This window comes from Lactuca virosa, chromosome 1, assembly GCF_052849685.1.
Source record: "Lactuca virosa cultivar CGN04683 chromosome 1, Lactuca_virosa_CGN04683_v6, whole genome shotgun sequence".
Taxonomy (NCBI): domain Eukaryota; kingdom Viridiplantae; phylum Streptophyta; class Magnoliopsida; order Asterales; family Asteraceae; genus Lactuca; species Lactuca virosa.
The window spans coordinates 91,077,129-91,102,873 of NC_136426.1; the positions used below are offsets into that span (position 1 = coordinate 91,077,129).

General features: G+C 33.7%; 2 protein-coding genes and 1 pseudogene across 2 annotated transcripts; 1 reads left to right on the forward strand and 2 right to left on the reverse strand.

Annotated features, from left to right (window-relative positions):
- Window positions 1–14,912: 14,912 nt before the first annotated feature.
- LOC145150970 (uncharacterized) lies at window positions 14,913–16,952 on the forward strand. Its single transcript, XM_079075308.1, has 4 exons — window positions 14,913–15,123; window positions 15,516–15,772; window positions 15,851–16,330; window positions 16,417–16,952. Exons 1-4 carry the CDS (start codon window positions 15,030–15,032, stop codon window positions 16,711–16,713), a joined length of 1,128 nt encoding a protein of 375 aa, XP_078931434.1. The 5' UTR covers window positions 14,913–15,029; the 3' UTR covers window positions 16,714–16,952.
- A 905-nt stretch (window positions 16,953–17,857) lies between these two features.
- Window positions 17,858–18,697, reverse strand: LOC145116845 (delta(8)-fatty-acid desaturase 1 pseudogene; annotated as a pseudogene).
- Window positions 18,698–20,666: 1,969 nt separating this feature from the next.
- Window positions 20,667–22,250, reverse strand: LOC145105584 (putative purple acid phosphatase 20). The gene is made up of 4 exons (XM_079042672.1): window positions 22,085–22,250; window positions 21,149–22,015; window positions 20,980–21,068; window positions 20,667–20,875 (listed from the first exon to the last, which is right to left on the reverse strand). Exons 1-4 carry the CDS (start codon window positions 22,232–22,234, stop codon window positions 20,680–20,682), a joined length of 1,302 nt encoding a protein of 433 aa, XP_078898798.1. The 5' UTR covers window positions 22,235–22,250; the 3' UTR covers window positions 20,667–20,679.
- Between the last annotated feature and the right edge of the window lie 3,495 nt (window positions 22,251–25,745).

A 25,745-nucleotide genomic window follows, 5' to 3' on the forward strand; every position in this document is an offset into this window, starting at 1 on the left:
GAGTGGTTGATGAAATATATTGTTGGTAGGTCGTGTGTGTGTATATATATATATACTAGTTTATAACCCGTGGAAACCACGGTTATAAAACTAATTAAATTTTCATAGTAAAAAAATCAAAATTATTAATCAATTATTTTAATTAAATTGTTAATTAAGAGATATTTTTTAGTTATATAAAATTATAATCGTCGATTTAAATAAATAAGTGGTCTTATAATTTGTATTAATGTTATTTTAATGTTTATTCTAATGTTATTAATTTAATGTAATTAGAAAAAAAATTATGAAATTTAAAATTTGAAATACAGAATCAATAGGTTGACAAGTGGCATTAGAGGACTTAATAGGATGACACATGGCAAAAGGAGAATATATATATATATATATATATATATATATATATATATATATATATATATATATATATATATATCGAGCTTATCAAATATCGGATAAGAGGGGAAGCTTTGGATCCATACTCCGTAGTAGATCAGATTGAACATATTCGTCTACCCTAGATGTGCACAAAATCGGTCTCTAAGATGCATTTGGTTGTGGAAAACTGTTTTCATTTTTTAAGATAATGTTTTCAGAAAATAGAGTTTTGATTTTCAGTTTTCAAATAAATTTTTAGAAAACGCGTTTGGTTGGGATGTGTGTAGTTTTCATTTTCCATCTTAGAAATTTAGAAAACTTTAAAAATCACTTTTTTAATTTACATACAATTTGAAAAACATAAAATTTTCGTTTTCTTGGAAAAAAATTTAAAATTGAATCAACAAAACATTTCGAAATTTTCATTTTCTTTTGAAAATTTTCATGAAAAATTAGAAAAAATTTTAAGGAACCAAACGCATTCTAAGCGATCCTTTTTTTCCGGTCTTTATCAAGACCGATCCGGTCTGACCACCTATTTTGGAAAGTCTTTTTTTGGTTTGTACTTGGGTTTTATCTATCGGGTTTGGGATTTTTAACGGTTCGTTTTCAGTTTTTTTTTGTTTGAATTTTATTGTTGAAGTCATATATTGATTATCGAATCTTGAATATAACTAAATTAAAAATCTACTATGAATATCTTTTTAGTTAATAACATCTATAATCATTTAGAGTAAATATCATATCGTATTAATCTTAATCTCCTTCTTTGGTCACAACCATGACAAAAATGTCACACCCCGATCCTTGTCGGAATCGATCGAGGCGTGATATATTGAGATAATCAATATATTGAGACCACTGATCACGGTGGCCGGAAGGTGGCAAATAGATTGAGACCATTGGAGTTTGAAGAGATAGCGAAGTACTTTGAGATGCCGATAATCATGGCAGCAAAGGAACTAGGGATAGGGTTAACATTGTTGAAGAAAAGATGCAGAGAGCTAAACATAAACAGATGGCCTCATAGAAAACTTAAGAGCCTTCAATCCCTCATTCAAAATGCCAAGGTAAACTACGATAATAACCTTCTATACATTACTCATGCATGTATGCATGCACTTGGTAACCAAAGTAGTTTTGGTATTTTCTAAAATTTTAATTATTAGTTTCTTTATAACATAAACATAGGCCCTAGGCATATGTCACATCGAATCAATTGTTTTACTACGATTTCTGATTTATATTTACATAAACTTAACTCATTGTAAATTTTATGAACTCACACGAAAAATATATTGCATCTACCTAAAAAAAACTAGGAGTTGGGATTAAAGGAGGAGGTAGAGACGTTAACAGGGCACAAGAAGATGATGGAGAAATTGCCAGGTATGGAATTGACAGAAAGAACAAAGAAGCTTAGGCAAGCTTGCTTCAAAGCTATTTATAAGAAGAGAGGACTTAACAATCCTTAGTCCTTACCTTTTCTTTTAGCCATTTTGTTATAATTAGTGGATTTTAATCTACATTGTATGTGTTTTTCTCTTGATAGATTGATACCCTTTTTAGTTTCATTGTGTTTGTCTATTGATTTTTTATGCAGAAAATTTTGTATAATTTGGGTATTATAGTTTGTATTATGTATTTAGCTATATTCTAGATTGCCGACACGACTACGCTGACGACTCTATACCAGAGGTCTATATAAATAGACTTATGAATTTAGTAGGAATAACTTGATTATAATCTTGTGATTTGTTCCATGTCTGATCCACTCCTAAGATTCACTCGACATGCCCCCAGTTATGTGTAATTAAAATTTTATTAGACTGTTGATCCTAATGAGTCTACCCTAAGTCCACAACCAAACAAGGAACATGTCAACTATGAGAAACACGCATATGGACTTGTGAGTTATTTGTAAATTGATTAGGGAAATAAAGTTTTTTTTTTTAGACATTGTTGGGTAAAATAATTGTAAAACATTTGTTGGGCCATGGTTAGGAGTGTTGGGCACCTTTTGGGCTTTCCATGGTTACTAAATGTGAAACATGTAGCACTTGCGTGGGCCCCCACAAAACTAAGTTTTCACATTTCTTTCCCACTTCTAGGCCCATTAGGGAACTTAATAGTCCAATGAGTTGGCCATTTTGGAGTGTATCCTTTCGGATACGTTTGATAAGGTCGGATATTTTGATGGCTCAAAAGTAATGTGAATGACGCGCTTTGGCCTATAGGTTTGGGAACTCTCGCCTTTGGTCCCCAGATAAGCAAACTGGTCCCTCGGTTGATTGGGATGTATACGAATGCTTACCTAGTCAGGACTTTCGGGCTACCGGCACCTCCCCCTTCCAGTTACTACGCGTCCATTACTATGATCCTACCCAACTAGAGTGGATGACTTTGAATTTCCTATGAGCTCTAAGGAATACATATATGTATATACATTTTGTTAAACAACTTGGGTATGTGTGTGATTTTCAAAGAAAGTGGAGAATATTCACAAGTGTATGCACACATATAAGTGTCAGGAGTAATACGTATGCACATAAGGGAGCAATTAACACACAAAGGTATTCCTAGGATTTTCTAAGTGCGAATTGCATGCAGTTGTGTGTGCATTTTATAAACTAGCATACGAGAGGACCCTAGAGGCTATAGACTAGGTCAAGGCAATTAACCTAATTCCCTATAGTCAAGGGCTCTGATACCAATCTATCACACCCCGATCCTTGTCGGAATCGATCGAGGCGTGATATATTGTTCAAAGTCTCATGACAACTATGTTATAATATGATTAGATTCAATTAAGTACTAAGTATGCAAACAAGATCCACAACATACAAATACAAATCCAAATATGAACAACATTTATTACATCAAATTTAAATAGTCTTGTGGATTTCTAAGGCACAACCTATTTTTCATCAACTTCATTCTTCAAATCTGCATCATGGGTAAAAACAGGTCAACTACGAGAGTTGGTGAATAATCTAATTTTAGTAGAGAAAATTGTGAAGTTGAAACCTTTATAATTGGAAATTTGTTTTCTTTTGAAGTCGGCAAACAATTGTATTTGAGATAACGGTTTATAAATCAAAAATTGATTAACAAATGATAACAACAACAATAAGTCCTCACCCTATATATACATATGTATATATATATATAAATATATATAGGATGGAGCATCTAATCATCATACACACTCAACCACGTGCGATCAATCACCTTAGCGTCCCAAGGCGGGGTGGTCAACCCAATAGCGCTATTATTGTCCATAACGTACCTCAAGAATACGGGCATAGTCATGGAGATTAGACTAAAAATGATAATGCACTACAAGTACATGTAGCGTAAACAAACAATAGTTATACAATTAATGAGTCACGTATAAATGTCCCAACAATGTCTCAATTGTGATAAAACAATAAAATGAAGTTGGAACATATTAGAACCACATGATACACCCCAAAAGTATTGAAAATTAAAAAATATGGGGTAGATTACTCACATTAGTCCCAAAACGAAATGCGTGTGTCGTACGATAGACGATTCGGGTCAACTGGCGTAGAACCTAATATAATTAATAGTTTTGGTTTAGGAACTGCTAAACGAGAATGGAGTATTAATACAAATAATTAGACACATATTCTTATATTAGATGAATTAACAATAATTCATTTTGATTATAATATTAAGGTATTTATTTGTTAAATGAATTTTAAATTGAATTACTTACTTTGCATAATTAATTTATATTTTCAATTTAGGCCAGATTTTAATAATTTCTTATTAAAATAATAACTTGCCCAATTATAATTATTTACAGATTTTAACAATTATTTATATGAAATAATCATTAAAATGCATTTTTACATGCTTAAATACTTAGGAAAATAGTTTTAAATAGTAAACAGTATTGAAAAATTATGAAATTATTAGGAAATCATTATTTCATACAATATGAATTACTGTAAAATTTGTATATTTTTCTGAACTGTTTTAGTATTTATTTAATATTTTAATGATTAAACAACACAAAATTCGGGAAAAATAGTAAATGATTCTCAAAAAATCTGTAAACTTAACCATAGTTTTATAACATGATGTAGAGCTCAGTGTATAAGTTTCAGATATTTGTGACTATGGGAAGTATTTTTTATATATTTCATTATTAATTAATCAATAAAATCATAAATAATAGTAAAAAGTAATATAAATGCATGAAACTTCATATATCATGTTTAATCAGTATACAGGTCATCCCAGAATTTTCTCAGAATTTATTGAATGCAAAAAGTATTTTATGTGAATTATTGCCCTACTTTATTGCAATAATTATAGTAATTCAATAAAAATAAATTATTTTCTGAAAATTTCCAGAACTTCTTATTTTATTGATGGGATTCTGAGAAAAATCAAGTTTATGCATAAAATGAGTTTTAGATATTTTGGTGGATTTAATTTGTTTCTTGTATGAATATGAAACTTTTAACAACATACCTTGATGAATGCTTCAAGAGGGATGAAGATTTGAGTATAATAGATTGTTCTTGGATGGAATATGAGTATTCTTGGAGGAAATTTCGAGATTGAGAGTGAGAGAAAGAATAAAGAAGGTTTAAGTGGTGAAGAGAATAATGTGTTGGGAGAAAAAGGAAAGGAAAGTGGATGGGAGGTGTGAGTGGGAGACCATGGGAATAATCTTTTTGCTTTTGGTGGTCTTCATAATTTCCCACTAACACAAGCATCTTTTACATAATTAATATAAGAGTTTTATAAAATTTAATGTAAAGTTTATAAAAATAGAGTTTTATAAAATTTAATGTAAAGTTTATAAAAATGGAGTTTTATAAAAGATGAGTTATTATTTGATTATAACAATCTACTTTGATTTGAAGTTTAATTATAGCATTCAAGTTTGATTCTTTTAAATTTAATTAGAGCATTATACTTTGATTTGATTTTAATATGGTATCATAATTTAATTTGATTATAGTTATAACGTTGTACTATACTATGTTGCTATTAACGTCAATTTATATCGTAGTGTATGAGTTTCGATCCTATTAGCGTCAAGTAATCTTGAGTAGGGTTTGAATGAGATTGGGAGAGGTTTCGTTTGTGATCTTTTTGAGTGTCCGGCTTCGCAACGCAAGGTCCATAGACCCCGTTAAGCCATGATTTAGTGTCCTACACAATCCCGATGATTGTGCAATAGTGTTTTATCGCTTTGGTTCATTGTTTAGCACTGTTAAGGCTAAGGAAAATCAAACACATGAACTTTCCAAATGATGTTTTCTCATTAAAATAGCGAATTGTACAGTGATTACATAACGTAAACCCTATCATACAAGGGTTAATGGAGTTGACCGGTTTGACTAGTTGACTTTGACTTGACCGAAATTTGATGGTTATCACATCATCCCCCCGTTAGAGGGAATTTCGTCCCGAAATTTGCATTTTGATTGGGACTTCAAGAGTTTGGAAAAAGATGTGGAAAACTTTTCGTAGTACAAGAAATTGATTATGGTGAGGAACAACCCTCCTGATGTCACATGATGACCTTGGAAATTTCTTATTGTAACTTGAACTGAGTCAATTTAAAAGGAGTTTATTGTTTTGGGATGATAGAGTATTCTATGTGTGCTTTTATACTCCCTGTTTTATCCTTGGTATTACCACTATGAATATTTTATAACGTAGTTAGCGAGTTCCATCATTACGAATGTTTCAACAAATTTTGACGAAATTTGCATTATAAGTCCTACAAGTTCTTTTATAGTCGATTGACGTAAACTAGTCGTATATCATTAAGATTGCAACGGCATTTTGGATGGGTGACCCCGCCTTAAGCCCACAACCAAACAAGGAGCAGGGAATGAGGCGGAATCACACATTCTAAGTCCATAGAATCTTAATGATATATGACCATAATGTTTACACTAGCCCTCATAGATTCCAGGGGCGTAGTATTATTGGGCTAGAAGTAGGAATTGTAGTTCAAAATAAAATAGTTATAAGACTGCTATCTTCAAACTTGGGCTTTGGCCCCTCCCGATTCCTAATCAGAATGGTCCAATACTCCCAATTCTCCAAGCGACCAAGCGGTATCAAGAAATCAAAATCGATTCATCCCCATTTTCCCAATTCGCTGCCTATCTCGCCTGCTGTTCGTTTGTCGCTGTCTCGCCAAGTCAGTCGCCTGGTCTCACTCTCGCCAATCATCATCGCCAAGTGCCCAAGTCCCCATTCTCACTTCACAGAAATCAGGTATGTAATCCCGAGACCCAAATCCTGTTCAGATGTTTTTTCTTTTCTGATTGTAAGATTGTTGATTGTTGGTGTTGGCGTATTGCACTGCTGCTGCTGTTTTCTGTCAATTTGTTGCCTATTTATGCGTTACTACTGTCTTACTGAGTTTCCTTTTAATTTGGCTGTCATTTGCGATTTGGCGATTTGCCAATTTGATTTATAAGTTATGAACTTATAGATTTGGTTATTGATTTGGTTATGCTTAACAACTTGTCAGCTTCAAACAAAACTGAAAAGTGACAACAAAGATTGATTTGGTTATTGTTAAATGAGTTATTGGTTATTGTTCTAATTTTGAATTTGATTTTATTTTGATTGGATCAATTGTTCCTTCATTTTGATTTTTCTAGATATAATCATGGGAAAGATGAAAACATTGAAAGAGAAATTGTTGTCTGCTTACTAATATATCATTCATAATCTGTTTTTAAAGACATTAAAGGCTGTCGGGCTGAGTTGTAATTCTTTTTCTAGGTGTTTTTGGTGTTTATTTGTAGAAAACAATCTGTTTTTTTTTTAATTTTAATTTCAGTTTATAATATTTTCGCCCCCCCCCCCAAGTTAATTGTTCAAGCTCCGCCACTGATAGATTTACTAGTAAAAACCCTGAGTTTTTTTTACATAGATGATAAGACTTATTTGGGTTTTGCCGTGTTCTCAAGATTCATGGTTTATATACTTGAATCGATGCTAGTTTTAGTAATAAAAAGAAATTTTGAATTTAAACGTCGAGGTTAGAAGCTTGTACTGATATTTAAGGGGTTAAAAAATAAAATTTTATTAGTTACCTATAGCGACACACAAGTCATAATTTGCATGTGTGAAGACTTGGAGTACTTTCTAATTGGTTCGTGTGTGAAGACTTGGAGTACTTTCTAACTGGTTCATGTGTGAAGACTTGGAGTACTTTCTAATGAAAAGTGTGCTACTGGGGAAATTTGAAACTGGTACGTAGCTTCAAAGTCAAGAATATGCGGTAGGCATGTGATGTATTAAATGCATGAGGCACATAAGTCATAATTTGCGGCAACATATACGTATATGTGTGTGAATTGAAGAAGAAGGTTACAGTTCAAAGACCATATATATTCATTTCCTCTTTATTTGTTATTAATTACTTCTCCCACTTCACTTATATAAATCATCACATTCTTACCGCAACTTTTAACTTCTCCCTCACAAATGGATCCACCTGCAGATCATCAAAACCCCATAGATGACCTCGATTGGTTTCAGTACTTTGATCATCAAGATCTTTTCAGGTATATATAAACGTCACTCATTACCCCATCTTTCGCACAGAAAAGTGATTTTGTCTATATTGATCAAAACATGGTTTGGATTTGTAGTGATCAAAAAGAGTCTTTCATCGTGTTGGATTTGATTATCTTGAGTTTTTTTTTTTTTTTTTTTTTTGGATTTTTGCAGTGGTGACATGCTCGACCATCATGATTACGAGTTGTCGGAAAAATTGCATGAAGTGCTCGATCAGAACGTTTCCACAGTACTTAACAAAGATCAAAACATCATTTCTAGAAATGAGTTTCACGATTTGGATCCCCTTAAAGACATAAGCTTATGGGATTGTTGGGAGGATGGTAATTTACCATTGGTTAGTTTTAGTGAAGACTGTAAATCCGGTGGTAAGGCTACATGTAGTTCTAGTGCTGCCACCACTGATCACGGTGGCCGGAAGGTGACAAATAGATTGAGACCATTGGAGTTTGAAGAGATAGCGAAGTACTTTGAGATGCCGCTAATCATGGCAGCAAAGGAACTAGGGATAGGGTTAACATTGTTGAAGAAAAGATGCAGAGAGCTAAACATAAACAGATGGCCTCATAGAAAACTTAAGAGCCTTCAATCCCTCATTCAAAATGCCAAGGTAAACTACGATAATAACCTTCTATACATTACTCATGCATGTATGCATGCACTTGGTAACCAAAGTAGTTTTGGTATTTTCTAAAATTTTAATTATTAGTTTCTTTATAACATAAACATAGGCCCTAGGCATATGCCACATCGAATCAATTGTTTTACTACGATTTCTGATTTATATTTACATAAACTTAACTCATTGTAAATTTTATGAACTCACACGAAAAATATATTGCATCTACCTAAAAAAAACTAGGAGTTGGGATTAAAGGAGGAGGTAGAGACGTTAACAGGGCACAAGAAGATGATGGAGAAATTGCCAGGTATGGAATTGACAGAAAGAACAAAGAAGCTTAGGCAAGCTTGCTTCAAAGCTATTTATAAGAAGAGAGGACTTAACAATCCTTAGTCCTTACCTTTTCTTTTAGCCATTTTGTTATAATTAGTGGATTTTAATCTACATTGTATGTGTTTTTCTCTTGATAGATTGATACCCTTTTTAGTTTCATTGTGTTTGTCTATTGATTTTTTATGCAGAAAATTTTGTATAATTTGGGTATTATAGTTTGTATTATGTATTTAGCTATATTCTAGATTGCCGACACGACTACGCTGACGACTCTATACCAGAGGTCTATATAAATAGACTTATGAATTTAGTAGGAATAACTTGATTATAATCTTGTGATTTGTTCCATGTCTGATCCACTCCTAAGATTCACTCGACATGCCCCCAGTTATGTGTAATTAAAATTTTATTAGACTGTTGATCCTAATGAGTCTACCCTAAGTCCACAACCAAACAAGGAACATGTCAACTATGAGAAACACGCATATGGACTTGTGAGTTATTTGTAAATTGATTAGGGAAATAAAGTTTTTTTTTTTTAGACATTGTTGGGTAAAATAATTGTAAAACACTTGTTGGGCCATGGTTAGGAGTGTTGGGCACCTTTTGGGCTTTCCATGGTTACTAAATGTGAAACATGTAGCACTTGCGTGGGCCCCCACAAAACTAAGTTTTCACATTTCTTTCCCACTTCTAGGCCCATTAGGGAACTTAATAGTCCAATGAGTTGGCCATTTTGGAGTGTATCCTTTCGGATACGTTTGATAAGGTCGGGTATTTTGATGGCTCAAAAGTAATGTGAATGACGCGCTTTGGCCTATAGGTTTGGGAACTCTCGCCTTTGGTCCCCAGATAAGCAAACTGGTCCCTCGGTTGATTGGGATGTATACGAATGCTTACCTAGTCAGGACTTTCGGGCTACCGGCACCTCCCCCTTCCAGTTACTACGCGTCCATTACTATGATCCTACCCAACTAGAGTGGATGACTTTGAATTTCCTATGAGCTCTAAGGAATACATATATGTATATACATTTTGTTAAACAACTTGGGTATGTGTGTGATTTTCAAAGAAAGTGGAGAATATTCACAAGTGTATGCACACATATAAGTGTCAGGAGTAATACGTATGCACATAAGGGAGCAATTAACACACAAAGGTATTCGTAGGATTTTCTAAGTGCGAATTGCATGCAGTTGTGTGTGCATTTTATAAACTAGCATACGAGAGGACCCTAGAGGCTATAGACTAGGTCAAAGCAATTAACCTAATTCCCTATAGTCAAGGGCTCTGATACCAATCTATCACACCCCGATCCTTGTCGGAATCGATCGAGGCGTGATATATTGTTCAAAGTCTCATGACAACTATGTTATAATATGATTAGATTCAATTAAGTACTAAGTATGCAAACAAGATCCACAACATACAAATACAAATCCAAATATGAACAATATTTATTACATCAAATTTAAATAGTCTTGTGGATTTCTAAGGCACAACCTATTTTTCATCAACTTCATTCTTCAAATCTGCATCATGGGTAAAAACAGGTCAACTACGAGAGTTGGTGAATAATCTAATTTTAGTAGAGAAAATTGTGAAGTTGAAACCTTTATAATTGGAAATTTGTTTTCTTTTGAAGTCGGCAAACAATTGTATTTGAGATAACGGTTTATAAATCAAAAATTGATTAACAAATGATAACAACAACAATAAGTCCTCACCCTATATATACATATGTATATATATATATATATATATATATATATATATATATATATATATATAGGATGGAGCATCTAATCATCATACACACTCAACCACGTGCGATCAATCACCTTAGCGTCCCAAGGCGGGGTGGTCAACCCAATAGCGCTATTATTGTCCATAACGTACCTCAAGAATACGGGCATAGTCATGGAGATTAGACTAAAAATGATAATGCACTACAAGTACATGTAGCGTAAACAAACAATAGTTATACAATTAATGAGTCACGTATAAATGTCCCAACAATGTCTCAATTGTGATAAAACAATAAAATGAAGTTGGAACATATTAGAACCACATGATACACCCCAAAAGTATTGAAAATTAAAAAATATGGGGTAGATTACTCACATTAGTCCCAAAACGAAATGCGTGTGTCGTACGATAGACGATTCGGGTCAAAATGGCGTAGAACCTAATATAATTAATAGTTTTGGTTTAGGAACTGCTAAACGAGAATGAAGTATTAATACAAATAATTAGACACATATTCTTATATTAGATGAATTAACAATAATTCATTTTGATTATAATATTAAGGTATTTATTTGTTAAATGAATTTTAAATTGAATTACTTACTTTGCATAATTAATTTATATTTTCAATTTAGGCCAGATTTTAATAATTTCTTATTAAAATAATAACTTGCCCAATTATAATTATTTACAGATTTTAACAATTATTTATATGAAATAATCATTAAAATGCATTTTTACATGCTTAAATACTTAGGAAAATAGTTTTAAATAGTAAACAGTATTGAAAAATTATGAAATTATTAGGAAATCATTATTTCATACAATATGAATTACTGTAAAATTTGTATATTTTTCTGAAATGTTTTAATATTTATTTAATATTTTAATGACTAAACAACACAAAATTCGGGAAAAATAGTAAATGATTCTCAAAAAATCTGTAAACTTAACCATAGTTTTATAACATGATGTAGAGCTCAGTGTATAAGTTTCAGATATTTGTGACTATGGGAAGTATTTTTTATATATTTCATTATTAATTAATCAATAAAATCATAAATAATAGTAAAAACTAATATAAATGCATGAAACTTCATATATCATGTTTAATCAGTATACAGGTCATCCCAGATTTTTCTCAGAATTTATTGAATGCAAAAAGTATTTTATGTGAATTATTGCCCTACTTTATTGCAATAATTATAGTAATTCAATAAAAATAAATTATTTTCTGAAAATTTCCAGAACTTCTTATTTTATTGATGAGATTCTGAGAAAAATCAGGTTTATGCATAAAATGAGTTTTAGATCTTTTGGTGGATTTAATTTGTTTCTTGTATGAATATGAAACTTTTAACAACATACCTTGATGAATGCTTCAAGAGGGATGAAGATTTGAGTATAATAGATTGTTCTTGGATGGAATATGAGTATTCTTGGAGGAAATTTCGAGATTGAGAGTGAGAGAAAGAATAAAGAAGGTTTAAGTGGTGAAGAGAATAATGTGTTGGGAGAAAAAGGAAAGGAAAGTGGATGTGAGGTGTGAGTGGGAGACCATGGGAATAATCTTTTTGCTTTTGGTGGTCTTCATAATTTCCCACTAACACAAGCATCTTTTACATAATTAATATAAGAGTTTTATAAAATTTAATGTAAAGTTTACAAAAATAGAGTTTTATAAAATTTAATGTAAAGTTTATAAAAATGGAGTTTTATAAAAGATGAGTTATTATTTGATTATAACAATCTACTTTGATTTGAAGTTTAATTATAGCATTCAAGTTTGATTCTTTTAAATTTAATTAGAGCATTATACTTTGATTTGATTTTAATATGGTATCATAATTTAATTTGATTATAGTTATAACGTTATACTATACTATGTTGCTATTAACGTCAATTTATATCGTAGTGTATGAGTTTCGATCCTATTAGCGTCAAGTAATCTTGAGTAGGGTTTGAATGAGATTGGGAGAGGTTTCGTTTGTGATCTTTTTGAGTGTCCGGCTTCGCAACGCAAGGTCCATAGACCCCGTTAAGCCATGATTTAGTGTCCTACACAATCCCGATGATTGTGCAATAGTGTTTTATCGCTTTGGTTCATTGTTTAGCACTGTTAAGGCTAAGGAAAATCAAACACATGAACTTTCCAAATGATGTTTTCTCATTAAAATAGCGAATTGTACAGTGATTACATAACGTAAACCCTATCATACAAGGGTTAATGGAGTTGACCGGTTTGACTAGTTGACTTTGACTTGACCGAAATTTGATGGTTATCACAAAAAAGATCTAGGACTCATCGAGCGTTGGCTTATGGGCTCATGAATCAAACACTTAAGAGTTTATAGTGAAAGCATAATGCTTAAGTGTTAGGTAATGAGTTATACTCACGACACTATACCACCTTCAACACAAATCTCTCCATCATGAGAGAGAGAGAGAGAGAGAGAATGGTGTTATAAGGAATGGTTGAGGCCTTAACCTTCCATGCCAACAAGCCTCCATATCATCACCACACCGGGAGGGGGTGGTGTATCTACATGGCCATGCATGCAAAGTCAGCACCACATACACATGACATGTGATGAGTATACCGCATGGTCTTATAATGAATAAATGTGTGAAAACTAATGGTTATGTAAAGAACCAAAGAAAGTAAGAAACCATAGGAATTATTATGGAGGTGATTTAGAATGTCGGACACACAAAAAAGGGAATTGACTTATCGACCGACACACCTAGCACCATAAAGGAGAATGAGGAGATTGTGCACTTTCACTTTGTGATTTTTTTTAAATGGACACCTAAAAAAGTCTTTTCTACTTCTTTGAAATTCTATTAGCAGAAGAATATGACCGAAAAATGATTATGTCTTGGAAAAGATAAAAATATGTATAAAAGTTAGTTTATTAGGAAACAATGTACAAAAATTTGAGTTTAATAGTGTTTATTGAACAACAAATGATGTTTCCTTTAAACAGATAAACCACTAGAATTACAATACCATATCAAAATAATACTTTAAACAATAAATAAAGAGAAAATTACAAATTTAGCTATTTTTCTTAATTACTTTGTAAAAAATAGCTAAAAAAACCTAACTTACAAAATTAGCCACCACAATCGCAGATGGATTAGAGTCATCTGCGATTTTGACATTTGATCTGTGAATGTACAAGTTTTTAAAGTGTGGACGTGCATTAGCAGTTGTATGTTCGCAGATGGAACATCAGAGGAAATCGCAGATGAACTTAGTTCATCTGTGATTTCCTCTGATGTTTCATCTGCGATTTTACGCAAATTTTTTTTATTTTTTTAAATAATTTTGACTACGAAATGATAGGGTTTGACTACGATTTTACATGAAATCGTCAAAAGCTATTGATTTTCGCCTTCAGAGAGAGTTCTCCCAATAAAAACCTTGCAAAATGAAAGCGCAATTTTTTTTAGGTATTTATACCCTTAAAAAGTCAAAATCACAGATCAACTAATAAAATCCCAGATGGATTGAGTCCATCTGCGAACGTACAACTACCAATGCACGCCCACATTTTAAACACTTGTACATTCGTAGATCAAATGCCGAAATTGCAGATGGCTCTAATCCATCTGCGATTTTAGTGCTAATTTTGTAAATTTGTTTTTTTTTTGTTATTTTTTGCAAAGTAATTAAGGAAAATGATTAAATTTATAATTTTCTCATAAAAATCATACAAAATAATAATAATAATAATAATAACAACAACTAAAAATATATATACAAAATCAATATTTTATTACCATGCTATCATTTCGTGTTTCTGTCTGACACGATACGACACGACAATGTTTTTTGTAACACGAACACGATACGACATGATGTCGTTTTTTTTAACTAACACGAAAACGAATGAATTTGAAAAACAACAAACACGACACGACACGACAAATATAACATATACTAAAAACTAGTTTATCTAATGAATACTTTATGAAATATAACACGATAAACACGAGAAACACGAAAAATACGATAAAAAATTGCTAAATCGTGTCAATTTCGTGTCGAATTTTGAACACGAACACGACATGACACGACATCGTGTTTTTTACAGCTAACACGAACACGAATTCAAATTTTAGTTTCGTCCCAACTTCATTTCGTATCGTGTATTTTTATCGTGTCGTGGCATAAATTGCCACCCCTACATAAAAGAATGCCAAATTAAATTAACAATGCTACCTAATTTCAATCGTTTTCCGCCACATTTGTTGTCAATGAGTTTGACTACAGCTCTTCCATGTGATGATGTGAATCAAAGCTTCTTCTCTTTCTCAATCCTATTCAGCCATCGAAGAAACAACAACAATGGCAGCGGAGGTAAAGAGGAAGATTTCAGCAGCATCAGCTAGGTCCCATACCAGGAATTCCAAATCCAATTCTTCCTCTTCTTTCCCTTCAGGTGCTCTATTCCCATCTACTTCTCGTTATCAAAAAAAATTTAGACTACAGACTTTAATTACCCTTTGGAATCGAAGCTTTTAATTCCGAACTGTAATACCGATTTTGCTTGAATTCAATTTCTAGCAGATGGGTTCATTATGCATTAATATAGATTTGATTTCTGACTTTTTTGGTCAAATCAGTTAATTTTTTTATCTGCAATTTGAGTTAGGTATTCGGATAATATACGATTTACACTCATAGCATATGTTTTGAGCAACTAAAATCAAATAAGGATGGATCTAGTAATTAAGATATACACACTTGTAGCTACCTACTTTAGTTTCAATCAACTAATAATCTAATTCTCTGTCTACTTATTCAACTCGCATCACTTGCTGAAATTTTCAGGGATTTTCATACTATTAGTCTTCATCATCGGGTTTCTGGCATGGGCTTATCAATCAGCTTGTCCACCCGAACCCATCAAACTCGGATCTCCAGACGGACTTCCCATTACAACCTCTAGAATAAAGCTTCGCGATGGCAGACATTTGTCCTATAAAGAATATGGAGTACCAAAAGAGGTCGCAAAATACAAAATCATCTATGTCCATGGATTCGATTCTGTCAAGCATTACGCTGTTATTGCCACATCGGCCTCTCCAGTATGATTTCTTTCGTTTTCTCTTACACATTTATTAGTTTCGCTATTGTGTTTCTTGATCATTTCGTTGATTTTACAGGATCTAATTCAAGATTTAGGGGTATATATTGTTTCATTCGATCGACCCGGGTATGGAGAGAGCGATCCAGATCCTAAACGAACTTTGAAGAGTTTGGCTTTGGATATAGAGGAGCTTGGTGATCAGTTAGAACTCGGATCAAAATTCTATGTGGTTGGTTTTTCAATGGGAGGTCAAGTGATCTGGTCTTGTTTGAAATACATTCCTCACAGGTTAGCAGGAGCAACTCTTATAGCTCCAGTAGTTAATTACTGGTGGCCACGTTTGCCATCTAAGCTATCTCAAGAAGCGTATTCAAAGCAGTTCATTCAGGATCAATGGAGTCTGCGTGTTGCTCACCACCTTCCATCATTGACGTACTGGTGGAACACTCAGAAGCTGTTTCCTTCTCTCACTGTTATTGCTCATAGCCCTTATATTCTCTCTAGACAGGATAAAGAACTCGTTCCAAAGTTTACAGCTGGCAGAGCAGCAGTTGAGGTACCTGTAATTACAATTACTTGACTATTTTAAAGCATGGAAGGAGAATATGAATCTAATGTTACTGTTTTTTGTGTGTTGAAAAGGGACAAGTAAGGCAGCAAGGAGAATATGAATCTGTCCACCGTGACTTGAATATTGGATTTGGTACTTGGGAATTTGACCCGATGGAGATTGAGAACCCGTTTCCGAATAATGAAGGATCCGTTCATATTTGGATGGGTGATGAAGATATACTTGTGCCTGTGACACTGCAACGTTATATTGCCCAACAACTTCCATGGATAAAATACCATGAGATCACAGGTGCTGGTCATATGTTTCCTTATGCTGATGGGATCAGTGACGAGATCTTAAAAGAACTACTTATTGGTAAAAATTAGATTAAAATATGCTTTTTGGGGTTTGTTACTAGTTATTTAAGTTTTTGAGAACATGATGAAACTGTTGTGTTCTGTACAATGTCCTCATCACAACAAACTTTAGTACCTTTACCTTTACCAGACTAGATCGATCTTATGTTCATAGATGTGTCTCTTTATGAATGATTTTTCTGAGGCCCGTGTTGGCGTTCTTAAGCACATTTTACGATATGTATGGGAACTATTAACCTTTGGCTCTAGATACACACTTCTATCTCTATGAATATCGTACTCTAATACTGACATATGGGAATATATCCAACAATAAAACAATCTACTTCTAGGATATTGTGTTCTTTGCAAAATCTTATAGACCAGTCCTCTAAGAGAAGGAGTGCCATCTCCTGGTCCAGCATCGAAGCCAAATATCGTTGGTTCGTCAATGTTGTTGTAGATTACTTAATTTCCTTAGAGAGCTTCACTCCCTGCCTCCTAAAGCCACTATTATGTATTGTGACAATATAGTGTCATTTACATGTCAAATATATAAAGTGGGGTTGTTCACCATTGGATATCCTCATATTTTTATACAACCGATCTAATACTAATACAATCATCCATAGGATATTGGATATTGCCAACTGGTCCAATCCAATTTGCTACGACCAACTAAAGACAGGATTGGTTTTATCCATTGGATATTTAATGTTGGATATCCAATATGTCAAGTTTCATCTAATTTCCATCCGATTGGATCCATCCAAATTTCATAAAATTTATAAGTATTTAAAATATCTGTATTAATCGTTTTTGATAATTGAAACCGGATACTAATTGGATTATAATTGGGACACGTTAAATTGGATAGTAATTGGATTGGATCGGTTGAATTTTCATTAGGGAAAATGACACATTAGCCGTACAATGTACTGCACATTTGTGCTTTAGCCCCTTAACTTATTTTCGTACTTTATGAGGAATAAACTTGTTTTTGTCGGGTCTTTTTGGTCACTTTGAACAAATTGAAGGGGTAACCCGGATACCCCTTTGTCACATAGACTTTGACTTTGAAAAGCCCCACCTCTTTTGACCTGACTCGTGTTTCGTTTCTCCTCCAAACCTATGACCAGATTCACCTCTTCCACCACTTGGCGGTCTTCTTCTTCTACATCGTCGTCTTATTTTGGAGTTTCCATCTCTCATAAGGCAACCTATGTTTCTTACATAAATCCTTCACAATCGAAGAGATTTTTCTGTAGTGACATCTTAGCAATCTTGGAAAAAGATGATGCTCGATCTAAAACTAAAGCCCACCTTGAAACCAGTCCATGAGTGAAGAACAAGTGATATTGAGTGTGACATTTGTTTTCTTTTCAAAACAATCGTTTCCGCTTAGTTCACGTGAACAGTAGAATAGAAATGATTTAAAGTAAACTGGAAATATTGAATCCCAGTTACTGAAAAGCTTGCTATCACGAACATCACCCTTTCACTCCAGTTGGGTAAGTAAGAAACAAGCAAATGATATTATATCCAAAACACTACAAGAAGCTCCCGACCTATATTGGGTACCTTTGTGTTCGATAAAAGCAACACGAAAGATTGAGCAAATAGATTGAGTCTGCTACACACATAACATGGTAGTATGTTAAATGTTGGTAGATAACAAGGAACCTGGTTATAGAATCGAAGATTAGTTTTCTTTCGTAGCATTTGGATGTGAGAGAGTTGATGCATTTTGAAAAAATAGTGAACACTGGTATATGTTGAAGGTCAGGATCCTCACCGCCTTCTACCAACCTCTGTAGAACCACAGACGATTTAAGGGGCTCTCGGTGTGGCACCAGCAACCCCTAACTTTTCTGGCCGCAGTGGAAAAAATTTCGATTTTTCGATTTTTTTTACTTATTTTTCATGTATCGGCAACACCTATTCGTCCCCGCAACACCTGCAATGTATTCCTGCGTCCGTCCCTGTGTAGAACAATCCTCATCTCACATAACATGGTAGTATGTTAAATGTTGGTAGATAACAAGGAACATGGTTATAGAATCGAATATTAGTTTTCTTTCGTAGCATTTGGATGTGAGAGAGTTGATGCATTTTGAAAAAAATAGTGAACACTGGTATGTGTTGAAGGTCAGGATCCTCACCGCCTTCTACCAACCTCTGTAGAACAATCCTCATCTCGCCATCCACATATCTCCGTCAATGACCTCTCTAATGGGAGACAACACCTCAAATCTCCACTAATACCAATACAAAAACATGGTCGTGGCACGATCTATTTTTAGGTCTAAATTGGAGTTTCCATTAGTCGCCATGATCTTGAACATTGATGATGCTCTTCTCTTTTCGTCATACCTCTCTTGCCTTAGCCGTGCAATTCAGGTTTTGATTTTTAGGGTTTTGGTGGATAATTGGAAGAGTTTTGCGAGTTCTCTTTTGAAAGAAGATGATTAAATGAAGAATATGGTTGTTGGGGGTGAAGAGAACGACGGAGGATCTAAATTGATGAACCGAATGTTTGATGCTTCAATGAATAATTATTAAAGTCTTATCAAAAGTCAAAAGTCATATGCACCGATCTTTACATGATAAAATTGTTGTAATTAGATTATGTTTGATAGACTAACTGAAAAAAACTATATGCTAACTTATAGATAAAAAATAATTGTTAGCTGATAAGCTAACTGAAATATATAAAATGATATAAAAGACATTTAAAAAATTGAGTTTTTTTTTTTTTTTTTTTTTTTTTTTTTTTTTTTTTTTAATAATTAATATAAATGGTAGATTTAGGTGAATTAAAAAAACTCAATAAACTTACTTAAATGTTAGTGTAAATAGCATCTTAAAAACCTACTTGATACACTCCTTTTTGATTTGTCAAATAAAACAAGAGAAAATTTGTGAATTAACAAAAAAAGAGGGGATGTTTGAGAAAAATGACCAAAAATTTTTGTTTTTCGGAAAATGACCATGACTTCCGCAGAGAGGAGCTCTGCGGAAGTCCTTATCTTCTGAGGAATGGATTTGGCTTTGAGGAAATGATGTGTCATGGTAAAAAGACAAAAAAAATTTCATGGTTTCGCAGAGATGTCTAAATCTAACGAGTTATCAACATTTAGCACATATAATTGATTCAAAATAACAAATTAAACTATAAAACTATGTTTCTAAACCGATTTCTAATCCGATTATAACATAGGGTTTTTAGGGAAGATGATGAAGTTTCGGACTGTCACAGCGATCGATTTCGATCGTTTTCAATCATTTTTCAACGAAGAATAAATACTCAGAGGAGTACCTATGATGAACAGATCCGCATAGGGCATCTCTGCGGAACCGATGCACCCTCTCCGAAACAATGAATGTTTTTTGTCTTTTTCCCATGACACGTAATTTCCTCATAGCCAAATCCATTCCTCAGAAGATAAGGACTTCCGCAGAACTCCTCTCTACAGAAGTCATGGTCATTTCCGAAAAAAAAATCTTGGTCATTTTTTCTCAAACATCCTTCTCTTTTTGGTCATTTCACAAATTTTCTTAAAAAAATCTAAAATCTTGGCTATGTTTGACGTACTAGCTGAAAAGCTAGCTGTTAGCTGAAATGCTAGCTGATAGCTGAAAAGCTAGCTGTTAAATAAAAAGCTAGCTGATAGCTGAAAAGCTAGCTGATAAAAAATAACGTTTGGTAAAACTAGCTGAAATATATAAAATTACATAAAAGGACATGTAGGAGTATGTGTTTCTATAATTAATTAAAATGTGTATTTGGAAAATTTTAAAAAAGCTCCTAAAAAACTAGTATAAGTAGCTTTTTAAAAAACTAGCTTATAAGCTACTTTTTGGCTTGCCAAACACGACAACATAAAAAAGCTCGAAAAATAAGCTAGCTTATAGCTAGATGTGGCGCGTCAAACACAGCCTTAATAATACCCCTTCAAGGGCTAAGAATGATATATTAAACATGTAACAAGAAATTCATATTTCGAGCACCTTGTTACAAAGTGGATCAGTAGCAAGGCTTTGGATAAATAGCGAATCAGATTGAACCGATTCATCATTATCGTTTCTATGCCACGACCACATTGCATAACTTTCACTTGCCACATGAAATTCTCCATGCCCAAAACTCGTTTCCCTAAATGCCGATATCTCTGATGGCGGATATATGAACCTATTACAAATCAATGGTAATTTTCTTATGTTTCAATACTCAAACTTGTTTTCCCTGAATTAATGCAATAGAGAAAAGAAATAAAAACATTTGAGTCAACTCACATGCCACCAAGCAAATCCTTATTGCCTCCATCCCCGATTGTGATATGCAGTGGGGCACAAATCGTAACTTTTCCCTGGTAAACGCGATTCTGCAAAATAACCATAAAAATTATATATATATAATCAATTTATCGTTTAGATTGAACTTTGAAGTAACAATAATACATACAAAACGCTCATAAACATGGACATGCCCTGCAAAAACGATATCTACACGATAATGGAAAAGTAATTCTTCCATGGATTTCCTCATGTCGATTGACTCCGGCTCATCATGATGAGCAGTGTAAGAATTATACCATGGAGCATGAACCACCACAATCAGCCATGGTGTTTTGCTCCGGTTAACCTTCTTCAGATCAGACTCTAACCATCGGTTCTGTATCGAACCATGGTCAAACTCGATGTAGGAGTTCAACATGATGATGTGAACCTTTGAGACCTCAAACGAGTAATACAGGTTAGACGTGGACCCACTCTCCTCATATGGCATTCGCCACCTTGCATTATAGGAAGTGAACGGAATCTGGTGGAAGTCCGGGAGTATTTCAGTGTCATGGTCGCCTTGTGCCACCATCCATGGCCGTCGGCTCGCTAGCGGCTCCACCAGCCGGCCGAATGAGTCCCACAACGGCTGCAATGCGTCGGCATAAGACAGATCTCCGGGTAAAAGTAACAGATTATAGTTTGATTCTGAGATGTGATTAAGGGTCGATTTGGTCCATTCAGTTTGTCCAAGGTCACCGGAGACGGCAAATTTGATCGGAAATCGCTTTGGAGGAGTCTTGAAAGAGAACTCCGACGTTGAACCAGGGGTAAAACAGTAATAATACACGGTGCTATGGTCCAATGGACCTATTACTACATCATGTATTTTACCAGACTTGTAATGGAAAATTTCGTAAGAAGAAACGGTGCCGTTTGCTGAATTTTGGTAGTTGCCGGAAGATGTACCATAGTATACGGTGGCCGGAGTATCGATATCTGTAATCCATGAAATTCGCATTCTATCTTCACCAACCAAAGATATATGAACCTGTTAAAAAAGAGAAATTAAGTCATTTACACAAAAAAATTGGTAATGAGAGGAGTAGTAATCGATTACTTGTTGTGGAGTGGTAGGATCAGCATTTTTTGCCGGTGACAGGACGAGTGATTCCCAAGGGGGAGGCCGGTTATAAGAATGGGCAACTTGCACCACTCCGGCGAAGACGACGGCGGCCGTCACCAGCAACGAGAAGTTACGGAGATTCATATCGGAATTCGGAACTACACAGAGGCACGGAGGGTGGAGGAGGGCGCTCCAAATTACACTGGTTTTATACCCACGTGTTATATACCTTGAATTTCAAGATTGCATGAATTTAAGACTTTACATTTATGTCAAACATTAAAGTTTATTTTTGTTTTCAATCTTATTAATTTTACACTTAATGCTATAAATCTCAATATTCTTTTTATTTTGTTTTCGTAATATAGCAACATATTCTGAGTAAATTACAGATACGGTGGTTATGGTTTAATGAAATTCCTACTAGGAAATTCACGGATCTACCGCATATACATGAAACATGTTGATTAAAGACAAAATTGCAAAAATGGTCCATGTGGTATGTATTTTTTTGAGGTTTTAGTCCAAACTACGATTTTCTTGGATTGGTGGTCTTTTTGAGGTAGTTTCGTTGCGTTTTCGGTCCCTCCAAATAGTGAAATGACTGTAATACCCTTGGGGTATTTATTTTCTATTTTTCTTTATTTTTTTAAAATCTAATACTAATTTATTTATTTTAATAATTAAAAAAAATAAAAAAAAAGTCTCTCTCTCTCTCTCTCTCTCTCTCTCTCTCTCTCTCTCTCTCTCTCTCTCTCTCTCTCTCTCTCTCTCTCTCTCTCTCTCTCTCTCTCTCTCTCTCTCTCTCTCTCTCTCTCTCTCTCTCTCTGACTTGAGCTTCTTCAATTTCTTCATTTCATAAATCCTACAACTATTATAGCAGTATAAGAAATTGAAGTAAATAGTAAATTTCTTCAATTTCTTCGCTCCAAACATGTCCAAGATATTCTAATTCCCCCAAATCTTAAACCTAATTTCGATCAATGACAACTCCTAAATCCCAGTTTTAAACACATTCATCTCCATCATCGTCATTATCATCTTCTTCGTGAAGGTTTACCCCTCCAAAACCCTTAAAAATCCTATCAAAAACCTCTATTCAAACGTCTTCATCTTCATCATTTGACGTTTATTGTTGCATCGTGGGTAAGGGTAAGACGGTGAACTTCTCAAGTTCAGTAACATCCATGGATTCGTGGGTAATAGTTCTCGGACATCGTCAACAAGTGGAGGTAGCTCATCTGCTTCACACCCACACCGACGTCTGTAACCTAGGAAGAATATATGGATGAAGTCAAGACAGAATCGCAAGGAGTTGAAGAGACCAAGAAGATGAGATCAAATTCTCTGGTGGATTACGAGTTCCTCTTCACTGTCGATTCAGATTCTTCTTCTATCATCGTTATTCTTGTTTCTCAACTTAATTTCATCAATTGTCTTCGACACATCAACAACATACAATTGGATTGCGATTTTCTTGTTGGCCTTTTTATGGAGGCGTCACAGGCTATGATCTGAACAAAAAGAATGGAGAGTTCAAGGCTTACATGAAAGAGATTTGATTGAAATGATATGGTTTCGGTTTCAGACAATTTTTTGATGTCTTCCTATTGATATGAGTTTGCTTAATGGTTGTGTCTTCGTATTGATCTGGATTTTATTGTAATGAATCCCCTTTTTTGCTTCTTTAATTTTAAACTTTTTACTCCTTTGCCATTTTCCCTTTGAAGAACAACAATTCTTAGAGTTAGAAAACAAATCGTGGTGGAGGTTAATGGAGATTGAGGTGAAGGTACTGAAAAAGAGAGAATGTCCGAGAATGGTGGTGCAGGTAAGGAAGAAGAAGAAGAAGGGGTGGGGAAGTGGTTTTTTGAGAGAGAGAGAGAGAGATAGAGAGAGGTCCAATTTAATTATTTTTTTTTCATTTAAATTAAATAGAAAAAACATTAAAAAAAAATATCAGAAGGGTATTACAGTCATTTCAGTTTACCGAGGGACTAAAAACGCAACGAAACTACCTCAAAGGGACCACCAATCCAAAAAAATCATAGTTTTGACTAAAACACAAAAAAATCATACCACAGAGACCATTTTTGCAATTTTGTCTTGATTAAATTCAAATATATTTAAAATGAACAACCTACCCGAGATTGTCTTTTATGATTTCTTAAATTATTTAAACATTTTTAAATATTGTGCTCCGTTTGGTAAAAACCAAATTATATGAGCAAACCATCAAACTCAATTTTAACAATCTACGAAATTCATACAGTGATCATGATTGATAGATAGAGAGCGATGACTTTTATAGCCATGATTGATAGATAGTGATCATGATTGATAGATAGAGAGCAATGACTTTTATAGCCATCAATAACCTCTTGGTGATTGTCATTAATGTTAGCCATCTATTTTTTTTAGGGAATGGCTAAATAAACACCCCATTTACTAGAAACACAATCTATGCTAAAAAAACACCCTAATAAAAAAAAGTCAAACAATGCCATTTTACATAGAAGTTTGTATACCCTACTTTTTGTTTTTTTTTAATTCACGTGCATTCTTTTTATTTTTATTTTCTTTACTTTTTATTTATATTTTCTTTTTTATTTTATGCTTGAATATTAATATTTTTTTTGGAGTATTTAAAACATATATATATATATATATATATATATATATATATATATATATATATATATGATTAATTATTTATTTTTAATTAATATAGATTAATAACGTATATATATTTGTATATTATTTAATAATTAAATATAAATGAATATATAAAAACAAAAATATGATGCAAAAAACAATAGCATTAGCAATCCTTCATGAATACATAAATGCATAATTCGAGAGAAAATTAATACTCTCTAACAATCCTCTATAGTTATAAAAGGTGTTTCAGGATTGTAAGGTTTCAGTTGTCTATAAAGCTCTAGACGTGACATGAACATAGTTTCCCATCCAGCTGCACATGGGGCTTTGTGGCGGATCCAGAAAGCTGAAATGGTAGGCAGCGGGCAATATTCTTCTAATTGTACCATCACATAATGATTACCATATACAAGTGAAATCGTAATAACGCGATGGTACAAAAATTCTTACGGACCTTTCCAAAGAGGAAAGAACGTAAGAGAGCCTTGGTTGGTTAAAAAAGTAAGGACTACACCAAATCTGTTGGCAATGAGGATACCTGTTTCAGGCATAAGTAACCAGTATCTTTTAGGTGCCGGCGATTCTAAGAAATTCAACGAAGTATATAGTTCACCGATTCCATCAGTGAAAACTCTAGCATATGCATCGTATGAACTCAATAACTCGTCTAGTAGTTGACGTCGAACATAGAGCCAATCATTCTCGCCATACCCAAGACAAACAGATATTGCTCGAAATCCACAGTTTCCATCCCCTCTACATCTTGTATATGTGTGATGTAAGGATGAAACATCACTTGAATTTCATCTATTAGTCGATGATTGTAGCATGATTGAGGCTCTTCCTTCAAGTCTGGAATTTCATTCAAGTCTGGCTCTTCTTTCAAGTCTGGAATTTCATTCAAGTTTGGAATTTCATTCAAGTCTGGAATTGTGGTTATGTATGAACTATGTCTTGCCGGTTCCCTATTGTTCAACTCAACAAATTTTGGCAT